This window comes from Anopheles merus, chromosome 2L, assembly GCF_017562075.2.
Source record: "Anopheles merus strain MAF chromosome 2L, AmerM5.1, whole genome shotgun sequence".
In the NCBI taxonomy this organism is placed as follows: Eukaryota; Metazoa; Arthropoda; class Insecta; order Diptera; family Culicidae; genus Anopheles; species Anopheles merus.
Window position 1 is genome coordinate 34,031,464 of NC_054083.1, and position 23,354 is coordinate 34,054,817.

A 23,354-nucleotide genomic window follows, 5' to 3' on the forward strand; every position below is an offset into this window, starting at 1 on the left:
AATGCCTTAACGCACTCATCAAGAATTAAAAACTGAACGATAATGGAAAGCCGTTTTGGGAAATACCCAAGTATCACAAATCCACTAAACGACTACTAATCGGGTCCTAAACGACTCAAGCTCTCTACCAAAACGGAATATAGAAAGTCTGCTCCAGTCGTTTACCGTCTGCTAAACGGAGTCGTTTAAGATACCGTTTAGACTGAAATTTTGAGCCAGCCCGTTCAGGAGACATTTGAGGCCCTTGAGTGGACATCTTGTTTATCCATTGGTAGAATACAGTCTGTTCCCGAGTTACGCGGTTTTTGCGTTCCCGACGAATTCGCGTAACTCGAATATCCGCGTAAGTCGAATTTCACGTTTTTGACTAAAATACTATTTATTACTCGCAGTTTTTAATTTAACTTAGTACTGTTATACACTTTATCATTTATTTCATATGATTTGTGCAGAAAATTCTAATATTTCGGGCTTTTAAGCGATTTCAATTTGTTAGCAAAATGCAATTTATACCGAACTTGAAGCAAATTGTACTGATTTGACATTTAATCTATCAAATTCAGAAAACCGTGTATCTCCGAATCCGCGTAAGTCGAGAACTGTGTAACTCGGGAACAGACTGTACATGAGTTTTTGCTTTAAAGTTACTTTTCGTTTGATGCACAAAACATGATATTAAATTATTTGTTGATAAATTAAACCATAACTTCAAATATTCTTATTCACGTTACGACTAATTCCTGTTTTAAGGTACATTTATACACTTTCAATCTACCGAACACGTGTTTTCTCAATGTATGCAATATGCATGTTTCCCGCCAAGTGCACCAATTTGTTGTCTTCGTTTTATTAAATGTTTTGTTCGTGTTTTTTTTTTATATATTACGTAGCATTCGTACAATTCTTACACAGAGTGTGATGTGTACCTTCCGTTTTTTGCGTCCCTCCTCGTAATTCATTATTCGTAAATTCCGTTTGAGTACTACCTAATAAGTGTGAAGTTTTTTGATTCGTTTTAACCTCGTTCTGACGTGGCGCTTTGTTCGATGGTTCAAACGGTGTGCCCTACCGTGCACAGTGCTCGCGTGTTCAACTTTCGCTCCGTTCAATCGTGATGAACAGGGGGAAAAGCACAAGGGGGATTTTTTGCTTAACAAAACATTCTTGACAACAACACTTCCACACTTTTAGGGCGTTATTGCACTATTTGTTGTGTCCTGTTTTTTTTGTTCGATTTACTTCAAATTCAAATACTCCAACCAAGGAACCGCGATGCGTCGTGGCGGGGGGGTATAGTTGATGGTGCAGTGGTGCTAATAAGTCTCCTCTGTCCTGCCGTATCGTGCACTGTGTGTGTGTCTTAACGTCTTATTAGAAAAATACTACTTGTTCTTAGCAAATATAACTCTATAGATGGGATATTTCATACAAAAATAAGACAAAAATGCAAAAATACTACAGCAAAAAGCTCCTAGCTCTCACCCTCTCTTCTTCTTCTTCTTCTCTTTCTCTCTATTGCGTTAGAGTGGCCTTGCTTACTGGTTTTAGAGGCGTACTTACAAAAACGCAATCAACATGTAGGTGAGGTTCTCTCGCTTGGCTGTATCTAACATACATGGGCATATATAAATGGTCTACAGTAGAAGCAAAGATCGCAAAGGATGGTTAAGGGATGGAAGGATACATACAATGGGCAGCGGAAGGAAGTTAGCCATCATAGCGTTGAGTTAGGAAAAGGGTTTATCATACGATAGCACTACCTTTGAGTATAGATTCGTTTCGATTAGCCGTACTCCACGCCACGCCCTTGGTGTCACAGCATAATCCCTAGCCTAAGAACAGCACGGCCCCGGGTGCATCCGAAATTGAAAAAGCCCCCCCCCCCCCCCCCCCCTTAGTAAAAGGTTAGGAAGCGCAAGCAAGATGAGGGGAGCATATTGCTGAACGAGCGGCAGAGTAAGCCACAGCAGTAGTGTAGATATAGAAGCGGCCCGACTCCGGTGTGTATGTCAGTAGTAATACTTTCTATCCTCCGGTGGTATCGTAATGTTATCATCCCCGGACACACTTCCACCGGGCGTGCTGCGCGTGCGGCTCCGCGGCCGCTGCCCGAGCAAGCTTTCCACCGTGCTCGTTACGCCACCAAGGATGGCGTCGCTCTGAACGCTCGTGCGCACGGTACGCACGATGCGGCAGCCGATCTGGAAGCGGTGCGGTGTCGGTGGCGGTGCTGGCGGTGGTGTCGAACGGCGCCGATGCTCTAACCGGGACGCAGGATCTTCCACCCTGCCCCCAGCCCCCAGTGTTGCTGCTCCTCCTGCTGCTCCTGGGTGTTTCGCCGCCGTTCCGGTACAGTCCATGCGTAGAAAGCATTGCCACCAGCCAGCGGCGGCATCGAACGCTATGCGACGGTATTGCTGCTGCTGCTGCTGCTCCGGCACGGTTTCGGCGTCGGGCGAAGCGATATCACTAGCGGCACAGGTGCCACAGCTGCCACTACTAATACTACTGCGACTACTACTGCTACTACTACTACTTCTACTATCTACGAGGCAGCAGAGCTACTAGGCCTGCGCGCTCGGGCCGTCCCCGTTCGCCGGCAGCGGACCGTGCCCGTTCGTCTGATGGCTCGGGTACGGCCGGACGGATGGATCCTGCTGCTGCTGGTGCGACCGTTGCAGCAACCGCTTGCCGATCGTTTGCACGTGGAACCCGATCTGCTGCAGCCGCTCGTGCGGCAGTATCTTGCGCCCGTCGAAGATGTACGCCGGCTTCATCATCGACGCGTAGATGCGCTCGTAGTTGAGACTCTGCGGGAAGAAAGCAAAAGGGACAGCAAAGGGTACAGAATTAGAAACGACCGGGCACCGTGGTTCGTGGTTCGACGAAGGATGGTGGGGCGGAAGGTTGTGGTGGTGGTGGTTTGGGTTGTGGTGATCCGTCGGTTTCGACGCGGCGTGCCGGCGACAATGATGACATACGACAAACTCATCCCATTCGGTGCACACGACGAGGGCGTGCGTGCCCCGGACCGCATCGTACGGGTCGGCGAAGATCTGCACCGCGCGCTTCACGTGCTCCGGGCTCTCCGTCACCTTCGGGTGGGTCAGGTCGGCCAGGATCTGCTCCGGTTCCACCTTCGGATCGTAGATGTTTAGCTGGGCGCCCTCGTCCAGCAGCGTCCGGCAGACGGCGATCGCGGGCGTTTCGCGCGTATCGCCCGTGTTCTTCTTGAACGCGAAGCCCAGTATCGAGATGCGCTTATCGGTGACCGTGTTGAACAGACACTCGATGATCTTCTGCGAGAAGCGCGTCTTCTGGTAGTCGTTCATGTCGATCACCTGCTGCCAGTAGGCGGCCACCTCGGGCAGGTTGAGGCCCTCGCAGATGTACACCAGGTTCAGGATGTCCTTCTGGAAGCAGCTGCCCCCGAACCCGACCGATGCCTGCAGGAACTTCGGCCCAATGCGACTGTCCAGCCCGACGGCACGGGCAACTTCCGACACGTCCGCCCCGGTCGCTTCGCACACCGCCGACAGCGAGTTGATGGAGGAGATGCGCTGCGCGAGGAACGCGTTCGCCGCCAGCTTGGACAGCTCCGAGCTCCAGGTGTTGGTGGTGATGATGTTCTTCTTCGGGATCCAGTGCTCGTACACCCAGCACAGCTTCTCGATCGCAGCCTGACCCTCGGGTGTCTGCTCGCCCCCGATCAGCACCCGATCGGGCTTGAGCAGATCCTCCACCGCGGTACCTTCCGCGAGAAACTCCGGATTCGAGAGGATGTCATACTTGACGCCCGGTTTGTGGTTGGCCTTCAGGATGTGCATGATACTTTCGGCTGCCCGCACCGGGACCGTGCTTTTCTCCACCACGATCTTGCTGTTCTGCGACATCTCAGCGATCATGCGGGCGCAACCCTCGACGTACTTCAGGTCCGCCGCACGGCCCCTCCCATTGCCGTACGTTTTTGTGGGCGTGTTGACGGAGATGAAGATCAGCTCCGCTTCCTGGATCGCTTTCTCGATGTCGGTGGAGAAGAACAGGTTGCGGTTGCGGCACTGGCGGACCACTTCGTCGAGGCCGGGCTGGTGGTAGAGGAGGAAATTAAAATAGGAGATGTTAAAATTGGGTTTCATATAGCTTGTGGTGCTTAGAATTAGTCACAGATAGTCAATGCCGTGAGGGATTTAGGTAGGGCCCAAGTAAGAGTCTGGTATCCAATGTGGCTTAGGTCATGATTTTTCAGAATATGTCTTGTTGGGTAGCTTTGGAACAAGCAGTTTGATATTATGCCAGTAGAACCTGGTGTAGATAGAGGCAATCATTGATTGTTCTCTCGAATGAAATTCTGAACTCGGAATATGACAAGCCAAATGCTTTTCTAGGTTCCAGTTATTAAAGACTAAAGACACGTGAAGACTGATAACGAATGAGAACAGCAAATTTTGTCAACAATTTCTTTAGAAATGCTTCATATCAATATCAAAATCACTAACCTATACCAGTGTCATGACATAGATCTTAAAAAAAGATAACTAATTCTGCAAAAACCGATACGGCAGCGACATTTTGGACGAAGAGTATTAGGGTGTACCAGATACATATCCAAAATACAGATACCATGCTTTACTCGGCTGTACGGGGTACAGTTGTCAACTCGAACGACTTTAACAACATGCCCGTCGTGGGTTCAAGCCTAGAATGGACCGTCTCCCCGTAGAAAAGTATGAGTTATCCGGCTGCGTGGTACTGAATAAAGACTCGAAAGCTTGTACTGGTGGTGGGGCATGTCCTCGTAGGTCGTTTAAGCCACATAGAAGAAGCTTTACTTGTCACAATGATTCATGGATAATCTGGATAAACGTAATAAATTCTGAGTATGGTAACCAGATATCCCGAGATCTTGACTGGACCTAAGCGATCATATGAGCAACTATTGGAGGAGCTAAATAACTACCAAAGATGCTAAAGATAGGTTTGTGAAACCACGGCACGAGCTACGGAGTCATACGGAGTGACTGCAAAATGTGTTTAGATTTCGAGGCCAAGTAAAATCTGTACGTGCTCATGCCTCAGTTATGATGCTATGTCTAAAATATTCTCATATTGATTGTCTATTTTAGTAGACTCATGAGTACGATGATTGACTGTACGATAACCTATCTAAGGATTGAAGTGTGCATCTTTATGTTTCATAGATTCATAGCGCAAAAAAGCGCAATTAATTAATAGCCCTTACAACTCCATGGTACACCTTCTTGATGCTTATCTTGAGTGCAGTCGTACAACACTTCACCCCTTTGGCCATACACAAGCACCGGAACAAAGCTCCACTCGAAATGATTCATTCGTTGCCGCTGCGTTGTAAGGTCGATCGTACATAATACCCCCGTGACGTGTCTCGGGGTTCATGACGTCGTCTTCTTAAACATTAGCAACGATCAACCGATACATACCGGTGTAAAGAAGACGTGTGAAATCCCTAACACACACATTCGCACGCCATGAATTACTAATGATCGTCACGATGATCGCAATCGAAGTGAGCGCGTAAGGCAATAATGCTGGAAGAATGCAAGATCGTTGATCGCGCTACTTGATATTCAGCACACACGCAAAGATCTAGATGAAGCCAAATTAACAGGTTTACACACGGCGTACACGGCTTTCGTACTTTCTTTCGCTTACTGGAACAGTTCTGAAGCTGCCCTACAACCCAAACCAAAAGACGCTATGCAAAATCAACGATCTCGAAGATCGAAACCAGTCGTTAGATCGTGCAACGTAACAGGGTCCTCCCTGAAGTGCTGCATCGAGAATAGCATTCAAAAACCTCATCATCCATCCAGCAGTAAGATAAACACGTTTCCGCCGACGGCACAGCACTATAGTCGTGTTGTAGCCGCAGGGCTGTAGCCGGGTGATGTAACGTCACCGGCCACAAGCCACAAGAGCTAACCGTTTAGGAGTGATGCGCATACCACTACTTTGTTGTTGTTGTCTCACTTTAGTTTCCATCCCATCCGGTCCAGTTCCAAAAAATGTTGTCTTCCTTTGGCCGCTGGGCATTGGACCAAACGGGACCATGGACCAGAGACAGTGGGTTGGACGGGAACGAACGAAGAAGGGCTTCAAAATTATGAAACACACACTACACCGTTGGCCTTTCCATCTACAAACTGGGCAATCTGAAGTGTGTACACTTTCAGGGTCTGAGATTTTTGTTTTATGTTATTGTTTGAATAGACGCTCCTCGTCCCTCCTGGAGTCACAGTTCTGGGCAGGAAAAGTGGGTCTCCAGTTGCCGCTGGCCATTGCCGCTGTTTGGGATTTTGGATGACGGTAATGACTGGTCTATTAATAGTCCCTCAGCTTAAACATGAAAGCAATTTTGGAAGTTCATTTTGAGTAATACGGTTAATGTGTTCATGTTGCGCTTATCTGATGATTTTCATTAAACGCCTTCCCCATCCCCCTGTCAAAGCGTGTTTGACCGCGCGGACACTGGATGGCTGGGACAAAATTTGTCTTTTTAACGTACAACAGCAGCATAATTGAAATCCGATTCCATCCGGTTTCGTGCCTCGTGCGCCGCGAATGGAATGAAAACAAAGCAGAAGATGTGGTGCAAAGTAACGTTGCAGCAACCACTAATTGCAAGATGATGAATGGGTTTGGCATGGTTTTGTTGCGTTTTCCGTTTTAGCTCGGTGCTCTGTAAAGCAAATGGAATGCACTAACTGGATTGGCGACCAGTCACAACTGGTGCTCGGCAGACAGATGTGTGAAGTGATGCAGTTGAAGAATGGCGCGAAACAAATGTGCGCGCACTAGTGAGGGATATGAAGAGGAGTGATAGAAGAGGGATACTTTAAATCATGGCTAAGGACATGCCATTCTACAGCATAAAGAATTTAAAGTTGAGTTAAAGACAGACTCATGCTCATTGCTTTAATCTTCTTGCCGGAATGTATGCAAGTTTGTGGCAAGCACGGAACTCTCCATTTGTTCGAGTTGTCTTAAATGAGATGACACAGTATAGATCGTTAAATGACTGTTACATAAATCATGCTCATTTGGTAGTGTATTCAACATGTATTAAATTTTTGCAACATTTTATAACATTGCAAAGAGATCAATAACTACTCCTGACTTTTCAGTTTTAGAGAGAGCATCAGAGTTTTACGGAGACTTGTCTTGCTTCAATTTATTGATTAAATTGAACAGGGAAGACGTTTTTCACCTAATAATTGTGATAATGAAGACTTGACTCAATCATTGAAAAAGATGAGTTAATAACATTTAGAGGACCGTTTTTTCATCGTCAATATCATTTAGAGAACGAAACATAGTAAAAGTAGGTCAAGGACTGTGCGCGCGCTTCTAAAAGCCCAATTGATTTATTAAAAGGGGGGAAGTGGAAGGAGGGGGGGGATGTTAAAGCTAACATAACCCTTTTTTTCCCCATCACCGCATCCCTATGAGGTGTGATGAAAAAGACATTCTCTTCCGATCCCCATACGCGATTTGAACCCATGGCGGCGGACCCTTGATTTTCTAGGTCGTAAGACTTCACAACTGTACCACAGGACGAGCACACATTTGTCTAGTTAATAGGAGTTTTTAAGTTTCCTCAGCTGACTCTGTTTTGGTGCTTCAAAACGAACGGCAAACAAGCAAAAACGCCACACATAATGTTTCCGGATAACACTGAAAACCAAGGCCATTTCACAAAGAAATAGCATAAAAATGTCAACTCTTTTTAACTACTCGAAAAAGGGTTTATCGTTTGTACGAGATAAAAGTAATAAGCGAAAAACCAAGTGGAAACGCATACTCTCGGAATGATTTCAAGCTACATTACCATTTGCTCTATCCCGCTATCGTCAAACACCCCGGTCGTCGTGCACTATCATCATATCCCGCTGTTCTTGCACAAGGCCACACTGCATAAGCACAGAAAGCGATAAGATCTGTGTGTTTCAAAAGTTGTTGCTTGCTTTGGAGGGCCAAATTTATGCGACAACAGTATTGGGCCAAAAATAAAGTGGCCAAGATTTACAGTTTTGATTTGCTTGTACAGCACCGACGGTACGATCAGTGTGGCGCACATCTCAAAACCTGCATATATGCGCAAAATTCTGAGAAGGATGGCAGGAAGCGAACTGAATCGAAACGGACGAATCACATCACACACACACACACACACACACACACACACACACACACACACACACACACACACACACACACACCACACACACACACACACACACACACACACACACACACACACACACACACACACACACACACACACACACACACACATCAAGAAAAAGGCAACACATGTCGTGGCAAAGAAAGACCATAGACAGACAACTCGATCTGTCTCGTTCTTTTAGCTTCTTTTTGGGGGGATTTACCATAAGTATGTCATCTATGCCAGGGGCAGGCAAATATTTACTTATCCGGAGTTACAGCCGCCTCGCAAATACAGCTCTATTAATACTCTAAACCTCTCCCGTTTAAACCATCTTATCAAACAAAATACACGCGTTTGCATCGCATCGAATATCCCATTCTCTAACACTGTGTTGATGAAATTTGCACCGCGCCAATCAACCAAGCCTTGCACTGCCCTAGGCCTTTTATCAAACACAGATTAAATTTCTAATCGGCTGCGCCATTCATTCGCTTGCCGAAACACACAAATTGCCCATACAAATAAACAAAAAAAGAAGAAGTTCGCATAAGCGCATAAATTACGTATTATGCCACATCCGTCCCGTTATGTTAGGTCGCCGCGTTTTCTTTTCGCCTACCCCCACCCCATCTTCTACTAAGCTGATCGCGTGACGATCGGCTTTACACACGTTTCTCCACTACGACGATGCGCTTTACCGGTTGATCTTCTGGGGTTGGTTTGATTTTTCTGCTGAATCGTTTGAATATTTTTGTGCCCAAATTCGCAGGCCACAACTGTGCGCGCTCGGCACGTTCAAAGGCATGGCCACCGACCTTAACCAACTTATGGAAATGAGAGGGGAGTTTCCTCCTTCGCCCATCCTAGGAGCACGCCCCTTGCAAGCATTTGGGGCGTTAAATCAACCTTGGAATTGACCACCTTGACGGACGCGTGTAGTGTCGCAACGGCCCAATCCCCGCATATCGGCCGTATTTGCGCCATCCTTTGGCTTACCTCGTAAATTGGCAGCTTGTCCGAGTTCCACTGGGCTATCCGCTCGGTGCTACGGTCGACGACCGTGATCTGGATGTCCGGGCACTTGAGCGCCATCACGCTGCACGTCGGCCCGCCAACGTAACCGGCGCCGATGCAGCAAATTTTGGAAATGACCATCGTGCCTGCTTCCGCTTTCTGTTCTTTGGCACACACTAAATCACACCACCAAAGCACTAAAGATCGATTAGAGGATATGTGTTTTTGTTTGGAATCACTGTTTTGCCCACTAGTAGTGGCACTATTGCCAGCAAAGGACCCCACGAAAACGCTCCTCCCAAACAAGGGCCACGTGGCGTACGTTTGATGATGCGCACACCTCGTCTCTCGCGCGCGCAAACACACTCGATATGCTGGCTGGCTGACACACCGTACAATCTCGGCGCGTTCGGTGGTTTAGCGACTCGTTCAATCACAGGCCTGGCAGCTTGGAGGTAAATGGCTACTCGGTCGCGGACGGGTCAAAACTGCTGCGTTCTGTGGCGTATAGTCGACAATATCCACGCAGGTTCGCGCATCCAATCAACCAGAATGCCTGTCCACGACTGATGCCGACGCTGCTGATGATGTTACTGACGATGACGACGATGCTGCCGCTGGGGCTGATGTCGACAGGCGTGCACGTCCGGCGAGTGCGCGACCATTCCCCACTGTCGCTCGGTCTGCTGCTGCGACGTGTCCAACGATCAAGTGGGGCGCGAGGATCGACTGCTTTCTGAGGGGGCTGCTCTGGAAGTAAGCAAAAACAAAAAGAGAGCAACATTAACGAACGAAATGAAAAGAGAACGCTGAAATAGAGAGAAAAAAGCACACGCAAGCTCATCGTTCGCGCGTTCGGGAGGGTCAGTCGTAAAGAGATCACAACAACATAACTTTTTATTATCTTATACCGCGACGTTGTACAACTACATCGGTTTCCATTCTCTCCAAACGCTTCACAGATTGCGTCGTGTGTGTTTTTCTTCCTCTCCCAAACAGTCATCAATCGATGAAGCTAATTTTTAACAAAAGGGAACACGAACCTTCCCTTCCTTTCTCGACTAGGAATCCTTTTGGCCCGAAGATTAAAAAAACTCACAGCGAAAAAACCCTTTTCTTGGTGACCTTCTTCTGTTTTGGGGTGTTTGTGTCATTAGTAAATTTCGTAGTGTTTACCTTCCACCGGTCGAAACTTTGGCCATTATGCAATGCGTGTAGGGGTTTGAAGCGAGGAGCCGCCTTTAACCTTCCCTTCTGGTGTACACGTACGTGCATCTCTCGTGCCATGTGGTACGTGTGCGCGCCTGCCCGAGGGGGGGGGGGGCGTTTTCAGCTCATAAAACTTTGCAGGTAAATAGAAAGTTAGAGAGAAGATGCGAGAGAGACAGAGGGGGGGGGTGGGGGAACCACACGATACGTGCCCAACGTGCGTGTCGTCGTCTTGCGCGCAACGATGATGAACGTTCCCTAATAAATGTGTTTTTCTTACGAGTCTTTTATCCTGCATCCCTCTACTCCAGGGGTTGGCAACGTCTGGCCCGCCAGCTAATTCTGTCTGTCCCTCGAGAGAGACAACTCAAGTGACATTTTTGAGCACGGATTATGGAGTACTAGAGCTATATCCCTTAAACTGGTGCCTTAAACTTCCATTAGTTTGCAACAGTGTAAGGGTATTATAGAAAAAAGCCCTTTAAACTCAACTGTGATGCAACTTTTCAACGGCATCGCATGCAAATTAATAATTTCAGACATTTCGAGCACTCGTGTCGAGCGAGCATCCGTGAAATAACAATTTAGAACAAATATCAAATGGGAACATGATATTATTGCAAATGAGTAATGAATTGAACTAGGTTGTTAAATGAACATTCGTCTCATTGTAAATTGTATCTTTGACTGCATTACTCATAAGAGATTCACTGTCAAGAATTGACTTTTAATAAATAAATGTTTCTTTCTTCATCTTTTAAAGATCCATAGCGAAGTCTTGTTTGTAGTCCAATAAAGCTGTTTTCAACAGAACTGGAATACTTTGACACACGTTCAAATGCTCGTTTCGCTGGATACTTTTGAAGCTGTACCGTTTAAACACGACTTTGGGAATTGATGACAAATGGCTAGATGTGGCCAACGTCATACTGAAGTATCCAAAGAGCCTTATGAAAGTATTCATTGACTATAATGATGATCTCTCTCTCTCTTGTTGGCATGCTCACAATAGAGCACGTCGATGTGACATAGCCCGGTTAACAACAATTCTCCAGGATGATCGGTCCCTGGCTGCATGCTCCCGGCATCCTCATGGCATGCACCAGCCTCGCCACCGTCAGGATGCTCGGTTCGCCGTACAGCTCAGCAAGCTCGTGGTTCATCCTTCTCCTCCACGCTCTATGCTCGAACACACCGCCAAAGATGATCCGGAGTATGCGTTGCTCAAACACTCCCAGAGCATTTGCATCCTCCGCCCGGATGGTCGAGGACTCGTGTCCATAGAGGACCACCGGGCGAATCAATGTGCGATATATCTCATATTTCGTGCGGGCTCGAAGTCTTCTGGACCTCGGCAGTCGATGTCGTTCGCGAAGCCAAGAAATTGCAGAGACCGGTAGAAGATCGTTGTTGTCTGTCGGAGTCTGACGGATGTTGTTGTCTAGCCCCGCGCCTCGAATGACACCTTCCAGGGCGATGTTGAAGAGCAGACAGGAGAGTCCGTCTATCATATTGATGATGTTCTCTTCTTCTTTGGCACAACAACCGCTGTCGGTCAAGGCCTGCCTGTACCCACTAGTGAAGTGAGCATTGGCTTTCAGTGACTTATTGTTACCATAGCAGGATAGTCAATCCTACGTATGGGGGCACGGTCTATTCGGGACTTGAACCCATGACGGGCATGTTGTTACGTCGTACGAGTTGACGACTGTACCACCAGACCGGCCCAAATTGATGATGTACACACGTTTAATTTCACATCACATTCTGATTGATTTTGCAATAAAAACAAATTCTTTGAGTAAATAAATCCTTGTTTAGGGAAATGATTTCCCTCCCACAATTAGATTACTACTTAAAAATTATGGTAAAAGTTCCATTGATTTTTTGACGATTTACGCATTGATTGTTATGGTAAAACATAAAATCATTGCCAATGCACGAGTTGTCCTCAACAGCAAAGACTGTTACTAGCGACTAAACATAGAAAATACGACACGTGTTTAAAGTTCTACATGAACAACCGCAGAAAGTGATTGAAAGTTTTAAATCCGACCCTCATTGACTTGAAAGGTTTGCCGACCCCTGCCTAAAGCCCAATCACCGGGCATCACGAGATAGTGGTAGTCGTTGACTCAGCGCTTATGTAGTGCGCAGACCGGCCGCCGAATAGTTCAGGTAGCTTCACCCGAATCGATATCACATCGTACACAACCAACCGTCCGGTCAACCGATATGATCGCCGGTGGCGTTTGGGCCACTACTCCCCATGTCTCTGGTTTTAATTGCCGCAAATTGAACATTGCAGCATTTTTTTGGGGACGGGAGTGACACACACACACACACACAGCGATCATTCATCCATAATTCACACGTTGAAGATGTGAAGCTTAGGAGTGGTCAGTTTTGAAACATATCACGGACGGGCGGGTGAATTATTATTGTGTTTTACCGATTGCGTAAGTTTCAAACAAACATATCATGGTGCGGAAGAGGTGCCCCCCATCCACCCCATCCACCCCATATCGCTGCTAGAAATGGAAAGAAAACGGCATCACTCTAGCGGTGCGTTGGCTTGAAAGGCGAAAGAGGATGCGTGAGTGGGTGAAAAGCTTTTGCAACCCGGGTGGGTTGTCGCTTTCATTAAAGCTCGGTAGTAAATGTGTAACGGGCCGGGCACAACACAGACCATGTGGTGCGAGGGTTTTTCGCGCCATTTCGCGAATTATTTCAGTCGAATTTTTTTTCAGGCATTTTAGGAGCGATTTTATCTGTCTTTTTCCTTTGTGGATGACATAATCTTAATGGGCTGTGTTATAGTGCCGGCTCATTGCACACCGCTTGTAATATGAGCAGCAGGTACGATGAAATACGGTGCTATACAAAGCTTTACATAAAACAATTAACAAGATTGACCTTTACCATCCGTCCGTCTGGGCCAGTTCGAAGAGAGAGACAGAACAACAATTCCAATCAACGCGCCCAACACGCAACGGAACGTTTAAACCGAAACGCCAATGAATGAAAACGTAGAGTAAATAAGTTATGTTGCGGTGCGGCGTCGTGCAGTTATGTTGGCCCCAGTCCCCCCCCCCCCCGCCCTGTCCGTTGGCTCATCATCGAAACAAGCAAACACGGGCATGCTGCGATGCGTTAAGCTTTGGGAAAAATGTAAACCAATCCAAGGGCAGAAGCTTGTGTGTGTGTGTGATGGTTCAAGGATCGAATCCCAATACATTTGAAATCACATCACAATTTCAGCTCCACTTGTGGTCGTGCAGGGAGGCAGAAGAGACCCTAAACCCCCTTCCTTCATAAAGCGGAAGAAGAGTTATTGCAACGGTTAGAACGGCGCCGTGCGCCGTTTCTCAAGGCCACCAGTTCAAGAACACCTATCCTCACATGCCGTCCGGTTTAGAAGTCGGTGGGTTTCGGTGCGGCAAAGAAGGGCAAGGGAGAGAAAAAAGGGGTAACTAATAAGGTGGATGACTACTACTACCACCACCACCACTACCACCACAGCCACCGTCGTAGTACCGATCGATCGGACGCTTTTGATTGGAACTACGCGCACCGAGAGCAAACGGGGGCTCGGTTCGCGGTGTTTTGCAATTCCCGCAGGGCAGCAGCAGCAAAATGACACGAAACGCAGAAACCCGTTCGCAAAGCTTTATGATTCTTTTGCTTCCACTCCACACAGGGGGAGTGTGAGGAGTAGTGGTGGGAGCTCGGAATCGAACCTACCCGATTCCGATTCCGTGATCGGAATCAATACCGGAGTCGATTCCGATGCTGGGATCTATTCCGATTCCCGAGCCGGTTCCGGAGTTGAAATCGGAATAGGTTCCGGAATCACAATCTACTCCGGAATCGGAATCGATCTGGGAGAAATGCAATTTGTTCCGATAACGGAATCAGAATTGATTCCAGAATTGGAATTAGCTTGAATTGAAATAAGAAGATTCATTAACGAAATCAGTCCAGGAATCTGCATGAGAATGGATCGTTTACGAGTAAATTCTGGCTCTTAGCGGTTATCGATACGTAGCATCATTGGACCAAAATGTGTCTTCTTATGGAGATTCAACTCCAATTTTGAAGCCGATTCTGATTCCGGAGCCAATTCCGATTCCAGAGCCGATTTTGATTCCGGAACCGATTATGATTCCAGAGCTATCTCTGGAGCCGATTCCGGAACCAATTCCGGAGACGATTCCGGAGCTGATTCGAATTCTGGAAGCAATTCCGGAGTTGATTCCGATTCCGGAGCCAATTCCGGAACCAATTCTGGAGCCGATTCCGGAACCAATTCCGGTGCGGATTCCGGAGCCGATTCTGGAAACTAATTCTGGACCTACTATCCGAAATCGATTCCAGAAAACTTTGGAGCTAGCCGGAATCGATTCCGAGGAAAACTTCATTTTTCCCATCACTAGTGAGGAGGGCGTTAAAGTCCCTATGTACTGCCCCTATTGCATGTCCAATGCTTGTGTCGCTACCCCCGGACCGCCCCGCCGATGCATCCGTTTGTCCAGCCAACCCCCCCGGTCCCGATTGGTGTTTCAATGCGACCTTCTCGAAACGAAATCGTGCCAGCCGTACCGATCTGGGGTAGTGAGGTAGGAAGGGAAGGGTCAATTGTCTACTCCCCGCTACCAGGGAGGGTGGTATATGTATTATAAGCGACGCGCAACCCTCCGACTGGTCGTTCGGTATTTTCGGGGGTGTAGTCACCCTTCCCGCCGGCGTCCCCCGGGCTGCGTGCATTGGAGTGGCCTTGTCCCACACGGAATGACCGTCAATTGCTCGTGGCACTTCGGTGTCGGTGTGCATACACTAGTGCATCGGTCAGCCGTACTGCAGTACGCGTGGAACCTGCAGGGTGCAATGGGTGCTGGTGAATGCATCATCGCATGCTTTGGATGCAGCTGGCCGTGCGGGATGTGAGTGGCGGATAGTTCCGTTTTTCAATTTCCTGTACCACGCGCACCCCTTTTCGCCCCTTCTCTCGATGACAGGCATCGTTTATCAGCAATTTACTCTCCACTGCCACTGCATTTGCCAACAAACTAGCTATCACTATCACAACAAAAAACTAGAGATGGCAACCGGAGGCGGGCGAGGGCCGTCTAGCTGTGTCCGGACCGTGTTTGCTGAGATTCCACAGCAACCGGGGGTGTGGGGACTTTCAACTTCTTTCCAATTATCTTCCGCTTCTGCTGGCTGGAACGAACACGAATCGCGCAAAGAAGTCGACAATTCATCTCCCGAGGTGAATCCCCTCCCCAGCCGCGGAGGGGCTTCCATTTTCACAGTCACGCGCCCCTTCTTTTATTGTTTACCTTTTTGGCTGCAAGAAGGGATGTTACTGCATCAAACCATCGACTGGGGCATTATAATCTACTTTTGGAGGCAAACACTATCACTACACTTTTGCTACACTACCCACCACCGTAAATAGGCGGCCAATACCGCGGCAGAACACCTACAAAAACCGAACCGAACCGAAACCTGCGATTATACTTGCGAATGAAACCTCGAAACCCCGCACAAGAACCGCAGAACGGGCCGCGTTTGTTTAGACTAAGCAATAGGGAGAGAGAGAGAGCGAGCGAGAGCGAAACTGACCACAATTGTTTCTTCTTCCTCCTCTGCTTTGCGGTTGCGTGTGTGCGTCGTGTACGCGGTTGACGTTTCGCAACGTGACGTTTGTCAGCTGTGCTTGACAGCTGGCAAAGTTTGGTGTTGCTGTTTCTCCTAAAAGTTGTATGAAAATGGTAACAAAACTTGATTTCGAGTGGGTTTTCATGTAAAGGGAGAGACGATAAAATTTTCTACGTAAAGTGCCATTGGAATGAAAAGGAATCAAAAAAATAATTTGTTTGTTTTTCCCATTCCTCCAGTTTGACGTTTTGTCCGATGCGGTACGAACACGAACGCGGTGCGGGGACATAAAAAATGTAAACAAATCGATTGCAAAAGCACATGTGTTCACAGTGTGGGTACTAGTCGTGTTTTTAGTTTGTTGTAAAATACAACCTAACAACTGCCCAAATGGACCAAAGCAAAGAGCCGGCCGTTGCCAAAGAGGCGGTCCTGCAGGAAAGCTCCAAGCTGCCGGAAAACACGCCACAAATCCGTGGCTACGATTGGAACGAAGGCTACAGCTATGAGAAGCTGTTCGGCTCGTACGTGCACAGCGGCTTTCAGGCGACAAATCTTGGCAAAGCGATCGAAGAAGTGAACAAGATGGTAAGTTACTTCCTGCATCTTACGAAATGTTTTGTTTCTTGTTTTGTTTATCTTTGTTTTCCGTTTTTCTTGTAGATTGAAGCTCGTCGTGTTCCACTCGCGGAGGATAAACTGGACCAGTACGAAGAGGATGAATTTATCAAGCGAAAAAACAGCTGTACCATTTTCCTCGGCTACACCTCGAACATGGTGTCGGCCGGGGTGCGGGAAACAATTCGCTTTCTGGTGCAGCACCGTATGGTGGACTGCATCGTAACGACGGCCGGCGGCGTGGAGGAAGATCTAATCAAATGTCTCGCCCCAACGTACCTCGGATCGTTCGAGCTGGCCGGCCGGGAGCTGCGCGAGCGCGGCATCAATCGGATCGGCAACCTACTCGTGCCGAACGAAAACTACTGCAAGTTCGAGAACTGGGTCATACCGATTCTGGACGAAATGCTGGCAGAGCAGAAGAGCAACGGCACACTGTGGACACCGTCGAAGGTGATCGCCCGGTTGGGGGAGAAAATTAACAACGAATCGTCGATCTACTACTGGGCGGCCAAGCATCGGATTCCGGTGTTCAGCCCTGCCCTGACCGACGGAAGCCTGGGCGACATGATGTACTTCCATTCGTTCCGCAATCCGGGCCTGGTAGTGGACATTGTGTCGGATTTGCGGCGCTTGAACACGATGGCTGTAAAGGCGGTCCAGTCGGGTATTATTATCGTTGGCGGTGGCGTGATCAAGCACCACATCTGCAACGCAAATCTGATGCGCAACGGAGCGGACTTTTCGGTGTTTGTTAACACGGCGTCCGAGTACGACGGGAGCGATAGTGGTGCGCGTCCGGATGAGGCCGTATCGTGGGGCAAAATTAAGAAGGATGCAACGCCGGTCAAAGTGTACGCGGAGGCTAGTCTGGTGTTTCCGATACTGGTCGGGGAAACGTTCGTGAAGGATCATTATCGGGAAAATAAAACAAACGTTTCCACATGAAACAACTGGTTGAATCGCTGCAACTACAAAGAGCATTTAGTATCGTTTTCACTTCGAAATTATAGGCAAGATTGTCTCAAAAATCGTACAAACAATAGATTTTATGATTTTCCACGTAACACTGAACACAGAAAAGTCTTCCAGCACGAATAATTGCCTTTTTTGCAGAAATTTCATTCCATTTCTACTGACAAAAATTCAAATCGAACGATTGGCTAAGCATTTTCACCGGGAGCCTTCAAATGACAGCCGAACGATGCCCGCCGCGAGAAAGGGCCGAAGTTTGACAGCTGCTGAGCTCGCCGTAAACAAAGGTGCGTGACTTCCACGGAAAGAGTGCACAAACAATAGCAAACAGAAGCGCGACGAAATTACGGTGCATTATTTTTACGCATTTAAAGAGTAAATCTGTCCGACTTTTTAATCATTCCTCTACAACACTTTTAAGGTAAGTTTAGTGAATAGTTTAAGTTAGAGTCTAAGTTTGCTAGAGGTTTCGTTCGTTATCGTTTGCCCGTTCTTCTTGCAACCATCCTCGAATGGGTGCGTCGCTCTACGGTTTGTTGACCCTTTAAGCTAATAATGTTGGGCTGTACGGTCTGAAAACTAAAACACAAACGGTAGGCGGAGTGTTAGCGCACCGGGGACCGTTTTCCGTGATAATGCATTCGTGCATAATCCATCCCGATGGGCAGACGGGGAGTGTATGCACCACGTAGACGAAAGCAACCATGCATGAGAAGGCCTGCCACCTTCCTCCACCCGCTTCTCGACACAAAAGTGTTGTGAAATTGTTGCGTTGAAAGCTGCACCCCGTCCGTGAGCTGCTGCAGATGTATGTTTTCTATTACCTTGCCCTTTTTTGCTGTCGCTTTTCCCTGTTTTCTATGTTACCCACTGTGCCGTTCCTTGTAAACCCACACACAAACACTCTCAAATTTTACTTTGATGGAAATACGTTCTTTTTTTTCGGCTCTCTCCGCTTCCGCCCAACGCGAAAATACCCACCGTGCGGCACAGATGTGTGCCTGTGTGGCGATCATCGGCAAGGACAATGCGCCACTGTACATCGCGACCGCGAACGTGGATAAGGAGATCGCGCTGCAGTACCAGGTCCACGCTTCGCTCGATGTGATCGATGAACGGTGCGCCACCAACCAGAAGGCGGCGGCCGACGGTCGCGAGCTGTACCTCGGTTCGCTCATCTCGACCGAGCAGTACAAGATCTATGGCTACGTCACGAACACCAAGATCAAGTTTCTGATCGTGATCGACGCGACCAGCACGTCCTCGTACCGGGAGAACGAGGTGCGGGCCATGTTCCGCAACCTGCACAACCTCTACACGGATGCCGTCTGCAATCCGTTCTACACACCCGGCGATCCGCTCACGTCCCCCAGCTTTGACCGGGCGGTACGGGGCATCATCAGTGCCAACTGAGCACGAGGAAACGGGAAATGTATTAATTTGTTCAATGCAAATGTTTGTACTAGCTTAAGCTTATTGCTAATAAATGCGGCTAATGTATATTAGTGTGTAAAGATGAAGCGTGTGTGTGTGGGGGGAGGGGGGGAACGGCATTTGTGTGGAAGCGTGAGAAGCAGACAAGGCATAAAACAATCTTAAACTAACATCTCTCTAAAGACGTTTAAAAAAAATGGATCTAAAATGTGCTCAAATTGCGAATTACATACGAAACAGTAACGCGCTACAGGAACCAAACATGTGATTTTCCACACTTTCCAACTTTAGCAGCGCCCTCATCCCCGTCCTCCGCTCGCTTCGCCGAGCAGCGAAGAAGGAAAGCGATATTCACCTCCCTCCAACCTCCATCCAGTAATGCCATTCATCCCATCGGAAGTGACGCTCTCGGTGGCGGGGGCCGGGGCCGCCACCGGTCTGCTCGGTTCGATCGTGCTGCTGCGACTGTACAAGCTGCGCAAGTGGGGCTGGGTAAAGTCCAACTTTTCCCTGCGCGGCAAAACGTTCGTCATCACCGGTGCCAACACGGGGCTCGGGTACGAAACGACCAAAGCGCTCGTCCGCCGCCAGGCGACGGTCGTGATGGCGTGCCGCAACCTGGCCAAGGCGAACGAAGCGATCGGCAAAATCCACACCGAGCTGGGTGCCGTTGCGCCCGGTGCGCTAATACCGATGGAGCTGGATCTGGCCTCGTTCCGTTCGATACGCAGCTTTGCCCGGGAGCTGGTGCGCACCGTGCCGCAGCTGTACTGTCTGGTGAACAATGCCGGGCTGGCGGTAAGGACGCCCGAGTTTACGCGCGAACACTACGAGGTCCACTTCGGGGTGAACCATCTCGGCCAGTTTCTGCTGGTGGAGCTGCTGAGGGAGCGACTGCTCGAGCAGCGGACGCGTGTGGTCGTTGTGTCGTCGCGCATGCACGAGATCGAGGCGGAGATCGATTTCGAGCAGCTGGGCCGGTGGGTTGAGTACGGTAGCCGGCTGAACCGGCTGTACAACAACTCGAAGCTGATGAACTTCTACTACGCCCGGGAGCTGTACAAGCGCGGCTACAACGTGCACGTGCTGTGTCCGGGCCTGTGCCATACGGACTTTTTCCGCCACTACGAGCCGAAATGGTACCACTATCTGGTGTTTTCGCCCATCGTCTGGCTGATGCTACGGTCCGGTGAACAGGTACGCGGAGGCCCAGCGCGTCGTCCGGGCGAAAGCTAATCGAAGCGCGTCTCCCTCTCTCTTCTGCAGGGGGCGCAGAATATAATATACGCAGCAACGGAAAGTGTGACCACGCCGGACCGTAACCCGGTGACGGGTTACTTCATCTCGAACGTGAAAATGCGCCGCTCCAAGTTTCACTTCGACGAGGAAACGTCCGTCCGGTTGTGGGACGCAAGTGTGCGCGCGATTGCGGACGCGGACGCCAAGTCGGTCGAGCAAAGCGTTTCGACCAGCTCCGAAAGCACCAGAGACGCACGCAGATCCTAGTGGCCAAGGATATAATTAAGACTGTTGGGATTGTTGGTTGTTGTTGGTACCTTACAGAGGTTTCCAGAGGTTCTCATAGTTGTGGGACACTCTTTCCTTGATTCTTTCTTATGGGAAGTGTACTTCATATGATGGAAATTGGATTCTATGGCAACCTCTTTGAACAGGATGATTGGAAATACTTATTGGATTTGTCCAACAAGTGTGTTATAGAGTCCAATTACATTAAGTTCAGTTCAAAAAGGAGTCAATGAAATGTCCCACAGCTATGAGAACTCCTGGAAAACCGTGTACGATTGGTGATGGAATGGCATACATTGGATGAGGGTTTCTGACGGGTGAATCTTTTTCTACGGTTTAAGGGGTTGTAGTTAGTTGTACTTTTTATGAGGCTTTTTGAAGAGATTATAATAACCAGCTCGAATGTACTTACCTGAATTAACACACACGCACACAATAGTGTACAAGCCGGATGTGCAATTTCTAAAATGTTGGGACTAACCTTTCGCGTTGTCGTTACCACCTCACCACTCACCAAATGTACTCGTATATCGTCTTGCAGCGGCTGGTCGGTGATTTTTGGTGGGTCCTAATGGTGACCAGCAGTAGTAGTGTTGATCGATAACAAACCCGTACACATCAATCTCAAACCATGGATAAGGAACCGAGCGCAGCGTCCGACCGGCAGGCGTACGACGATAGTCCGGCAACACAGAACGAATCTTCGTCGGCATTGGGCTGGCTGCTGCTGTACAGTGTGGCCATGTTTACGCTTCCCTTTGCGGCCTTCTACAGTACGCGGTACGCCCTGACGCACTATCTGCACGTGGACGGGTTTGCCAATACCTGCGGCTCGGTCGTGGCGGCGGTACTGGTCGTGAACGTGATCATCTTCCTGTACGCCGTGCGTGGATATGAAGATGCGAAGGATGACGATAACAACCACGAGCCCACGACGGAGGAAGGCGACGAACGCAAGGATGAAACTAAAAAGTCGAAGTAGATATTAGTGTACATACACGGGGCCGTTATTTTTAACACGGTGACATCATTCCAACCGGTTAGGGAGCATTGATTGAGGGCGTGTTTGAATTGTGAGACGTTATCGGTAGGCTGTATAGAATGTAGAAAGGAATGTAATAAACTTACTGTACGAAAGGAGCCTCCTTCCAGCACGTGTGAACTTCATTTGTCAACTGGTTGATGACAGGCACACTGAGCACATTGCAATTCGTGTTGCCAAGGAAACGACTCGGAGCGCGTGCTACATCCAAACAGTAACCGCGTCATGCTGACAGACTGTTCGATTATTAATTGGCAAACACGCGTGTACTTTCTCCCCTTTTCTGTAGGAAACGCAAAACAAAACGCAACATGTCTGCCTCACTGCTCTACCTCCTCGTACCGGTCGGTGTCGGCGCCAGTCTGTACGTGATCCGCAAGCTCCGGGAATTGCAATGGGGCTGGGTACGCAACACTGCGCCGCTGCGCGGCAAAGTGTTCATCATAACCGGCGCCAACACGGGGCTCGGGTACGAAACGGCCCGGGCCCTTGCCGCCCGCCAGGCCACGGTCATCATGGCCTGCCGCAGCATGGAACGGGCCGGTGAGGCGATCCGTCGCATCCGGCAGCACACGCCCGAAGGGGAGCTGATACCGATCGAGCTCGATCTGGCATCGTTCGCTTCGGTACGCGATTTTAGCGAAGCGATCAAGAGCCGCTACCCATCCTTCGACTGTCTCATCAACAACGCGGGCCTAGCGATGCAGACACCGACCTTCACGAAAGAAAACTACGAAGTGCACTACGGCGTGAACCATCTCGGCCACTTTCTGCTGGTGGATCTGCTGAAGGACAACATACGGGCGAATGCGGCCCGCATCGTGATCGTCTCGTCGAAGATGCACGAGCGCGCCAAGATCGATTTCGACAACCTGGGCAAGTGGGTGGACCGTGCGCGTGGCGAACGGACCAACAGTCTGTACAACAACTCGAAGCTGATGAACTTCTACCACGCCCGGGAGCTGTACAAGCAGGGCTACAACGTGCACGTGCTGTGTCCGGGCCTGTGCCACACGGACTTTTTCCGCAGCTACAACCCCAAGTGGTACCATTACGTGCTGTTCTCGCCGATCGTGCTGCTGTTTTTGCGCTCCGCGCGTCAGGTAAGTGCAACTGGCACAGCGATACGATCTATGAGGGAGAGTAACCCAAGACAAATTATGTTTTTCAGGGCGCTCAAAACATCATTTACGCAGCCACGGACAACGTGAACACGGAGGAAAAGAATCCAGTTACCGGGTATTTCGTCACGAACGTCAAGCAGACCAAATCCAAGATGAAGTTTGACGAGGAAACGTCCGAGCGACTGTGGCGCGAAAGTGTTAAGGCACTGAACGCTTAAGGAAGCGTTCTATTTTTTTGTGGAGCTCACTAATCAGGTGGTGGGAAACAAAACGTTCGTTACCCATTTGGCTATATTCATCATTAGAATACTCTTGCCAGAAATTTTGCTCAGAGTTCTGCTGCATTTTCTTGCACGTTAGTCATTAATAAATGCTTCATAGCGTATGCACTATGAATCTTCTATCTCAATTCTGGATTTTCTATTGTTATCATTATTATCATAGTGATCATCCATCACTCGATCGGGCCGGTCTCGTGGAACTGTCGTCAACTCGTACGACTTAATAACATGCCCGTCATGGGTTCAAGCCCCGAATGGAC

The 23,354-nt window shown here is 48.8% G+C and overlaps 4 protein-coding genes across 9 annotated transcripts; 3 read left to right on the forward strand and 1 right to left on the reverse strand.

Annotated features, from left to right (window-relative positions):
• Nucleotides 1-1,229: 1,229 nt before the first annotated feature.
• On the reverse strand, nt 1,230-21,192 carry LOC121591829 (UDP-glucose 6-dehydrogenase). 4 transcript variants are annotated; one of them, XM_041912837.1, is made up of 4 exons: nt 15,772-16,033; nt 9,203-9,970; nt 2,982-4,085; nt 1,230-2,810 (listed from the first exon to the last, which is right to left on the reverse strand). In XM_041912837.1, exons 2-4 carry the CDS (start codon nt 9,359-9,361, stop codon nt 2,565-2,567), a joined length of 1,509 nt encoding a protein of 502 aa, XP_041768771.1. In that variant the 5' UTR covers nt 9,362-9,970; nt 15,772-16,033; the 3' UTR covers nt 1,230-2,564. The 4 variants fall into 4 exon arrangements, with proteins under 4 accessions (XP_041768771.1, XP_041768770.1, XP_041768769.1 ...); XM_041912836.1 differs by lacking the exon at nt 15,772-16,033 and adding an exon at nt 21,060-21,192 and having other exon boundaries at nt 1,230-4,085; nt 9,203-9,965; XM_041912835.1 differs by having other exon boundaries at nt 1,230-4,085; nt 9,203-9,965; nt 15,772-16,036.
• On the forward strand, nt 16,127-17,661 carry LOC121591830 (probable deoxyhypusine synthase). Its single transcript, XM_041912839.1, has 3 exons — nt 16,127-16,206; nt 16,333-16,681; nt 16,757-17,661. Exons 2-3 carry the CDS (start codon nt 16,484-16,486, stop codon nt 17,657-17,659), a joined length of 1,101 nt encoding a protein of 366 aa, XP_041768773.1. The 5' UTR covers nt 16,127-16,206; nt 16,333-16,483; the 3' UTR covers nt 17,660-17,661.
• Nucleotides 17,969-23,222, forward strand: LOC121591831 (trafficking protein particle complex subunit 2-like protein). 3 transcript variants are annotated; one of them, XM_041912841.1, is made up of 3 exons: nt 17,969-18,107; nt 21,979-22,792; nt 22,861-23,222. In XM_041912841.1, the coding sequence occupies exons 2-3, from the start codon at nt 22,001-22,003 to the stop codon at nt 23,029-23,031; spliced, it is 963 nt and encodes a 320-aa protein (XP_041768775.1). In that variant the 5' UTR covers nt 17,969-18,107; nt 21,979-22,000; the 3' UTR covers nt 23,032-23,222. The 3 variants fall into 3 exon arrangements, with proteins under 3 accessions (XP_041768775.1, XP_041768774.1, XP_041768776.1); XM_041912840.1 differs by lacking the exons at nt 21,979-22,792; nt 22,861-23,222 and adding exons at nt 19,412-20,317; nt 20,387-21,066; XM_041912842.1 differs by lacking the exons at nt 21,979-22,792; nt 22,861-23,222 and adding an exon at nt 18,680-19,186.
• Nucleotides 21,279-21,787, forward strand: LOC121591832. Its single transcript, XM_041912843.1, has one exon. It carries the CDS (start codon nt 21,279-21,281, stop codon nt 21,627-21,629), a length of 351 nt encoding a protein of 116 aa, XP_041768777.1. The 3' UTR covers nt 21,630-21,787.
• Nucleotides 23,223-23,354: the final 132 nt, after the last annotated feature.

Coding starts and splice junctions, on each gene's coding strand:
- LOC121591829 (XM_041912836.1), bottom strand. CDS start 9,361: ATGGTCATTTCCAAAATTTGCTGCATCGGCGCCGGTTACGTTGGCGGG. Junction 4,086..9,202: donor ACAAGCTGCCAATTTACGAG/GTAAGCCAAAGG, acceptor CTCTACCACCAG/CCCGGCCTCGACGAAGTGGT.
- LOC121591832 (XM_041912843.1), top strand. CDS start 21,279: ATGGATAAGGAACCGAGCGCAGCGTCCGACCGGCAGGCGTACGACGAT.
- LOC121591830 (XM_041912839.1), top strand. CDS start 16,484: ATGGACCAAAGCAAAGAGCCGGCCGTTGCCAAAGAGGCGGTCCTGCAG. Junction 16,682..16,756: donor TCGAAGAAGTGAACAAGATG/GTAAGTTACTTC, acceptor TTTTTCTTGTAG/ATTGAAGCTCGTCGTGTTCC.
- LOC121591831 (XM_041912840.1), top strand. CDS start 19,499: ATGCCATTCATCCCATCGGAAGTGACGCTCTCGGTGGCGGGGGCCGGG. Junction 20,318..20,386: donor TGCTACGGTCCGGTGAACAG/GTACGCGGAGGC, acceptor TCTCTTCTGCAG/GGGGCGCAGAATATAATATA.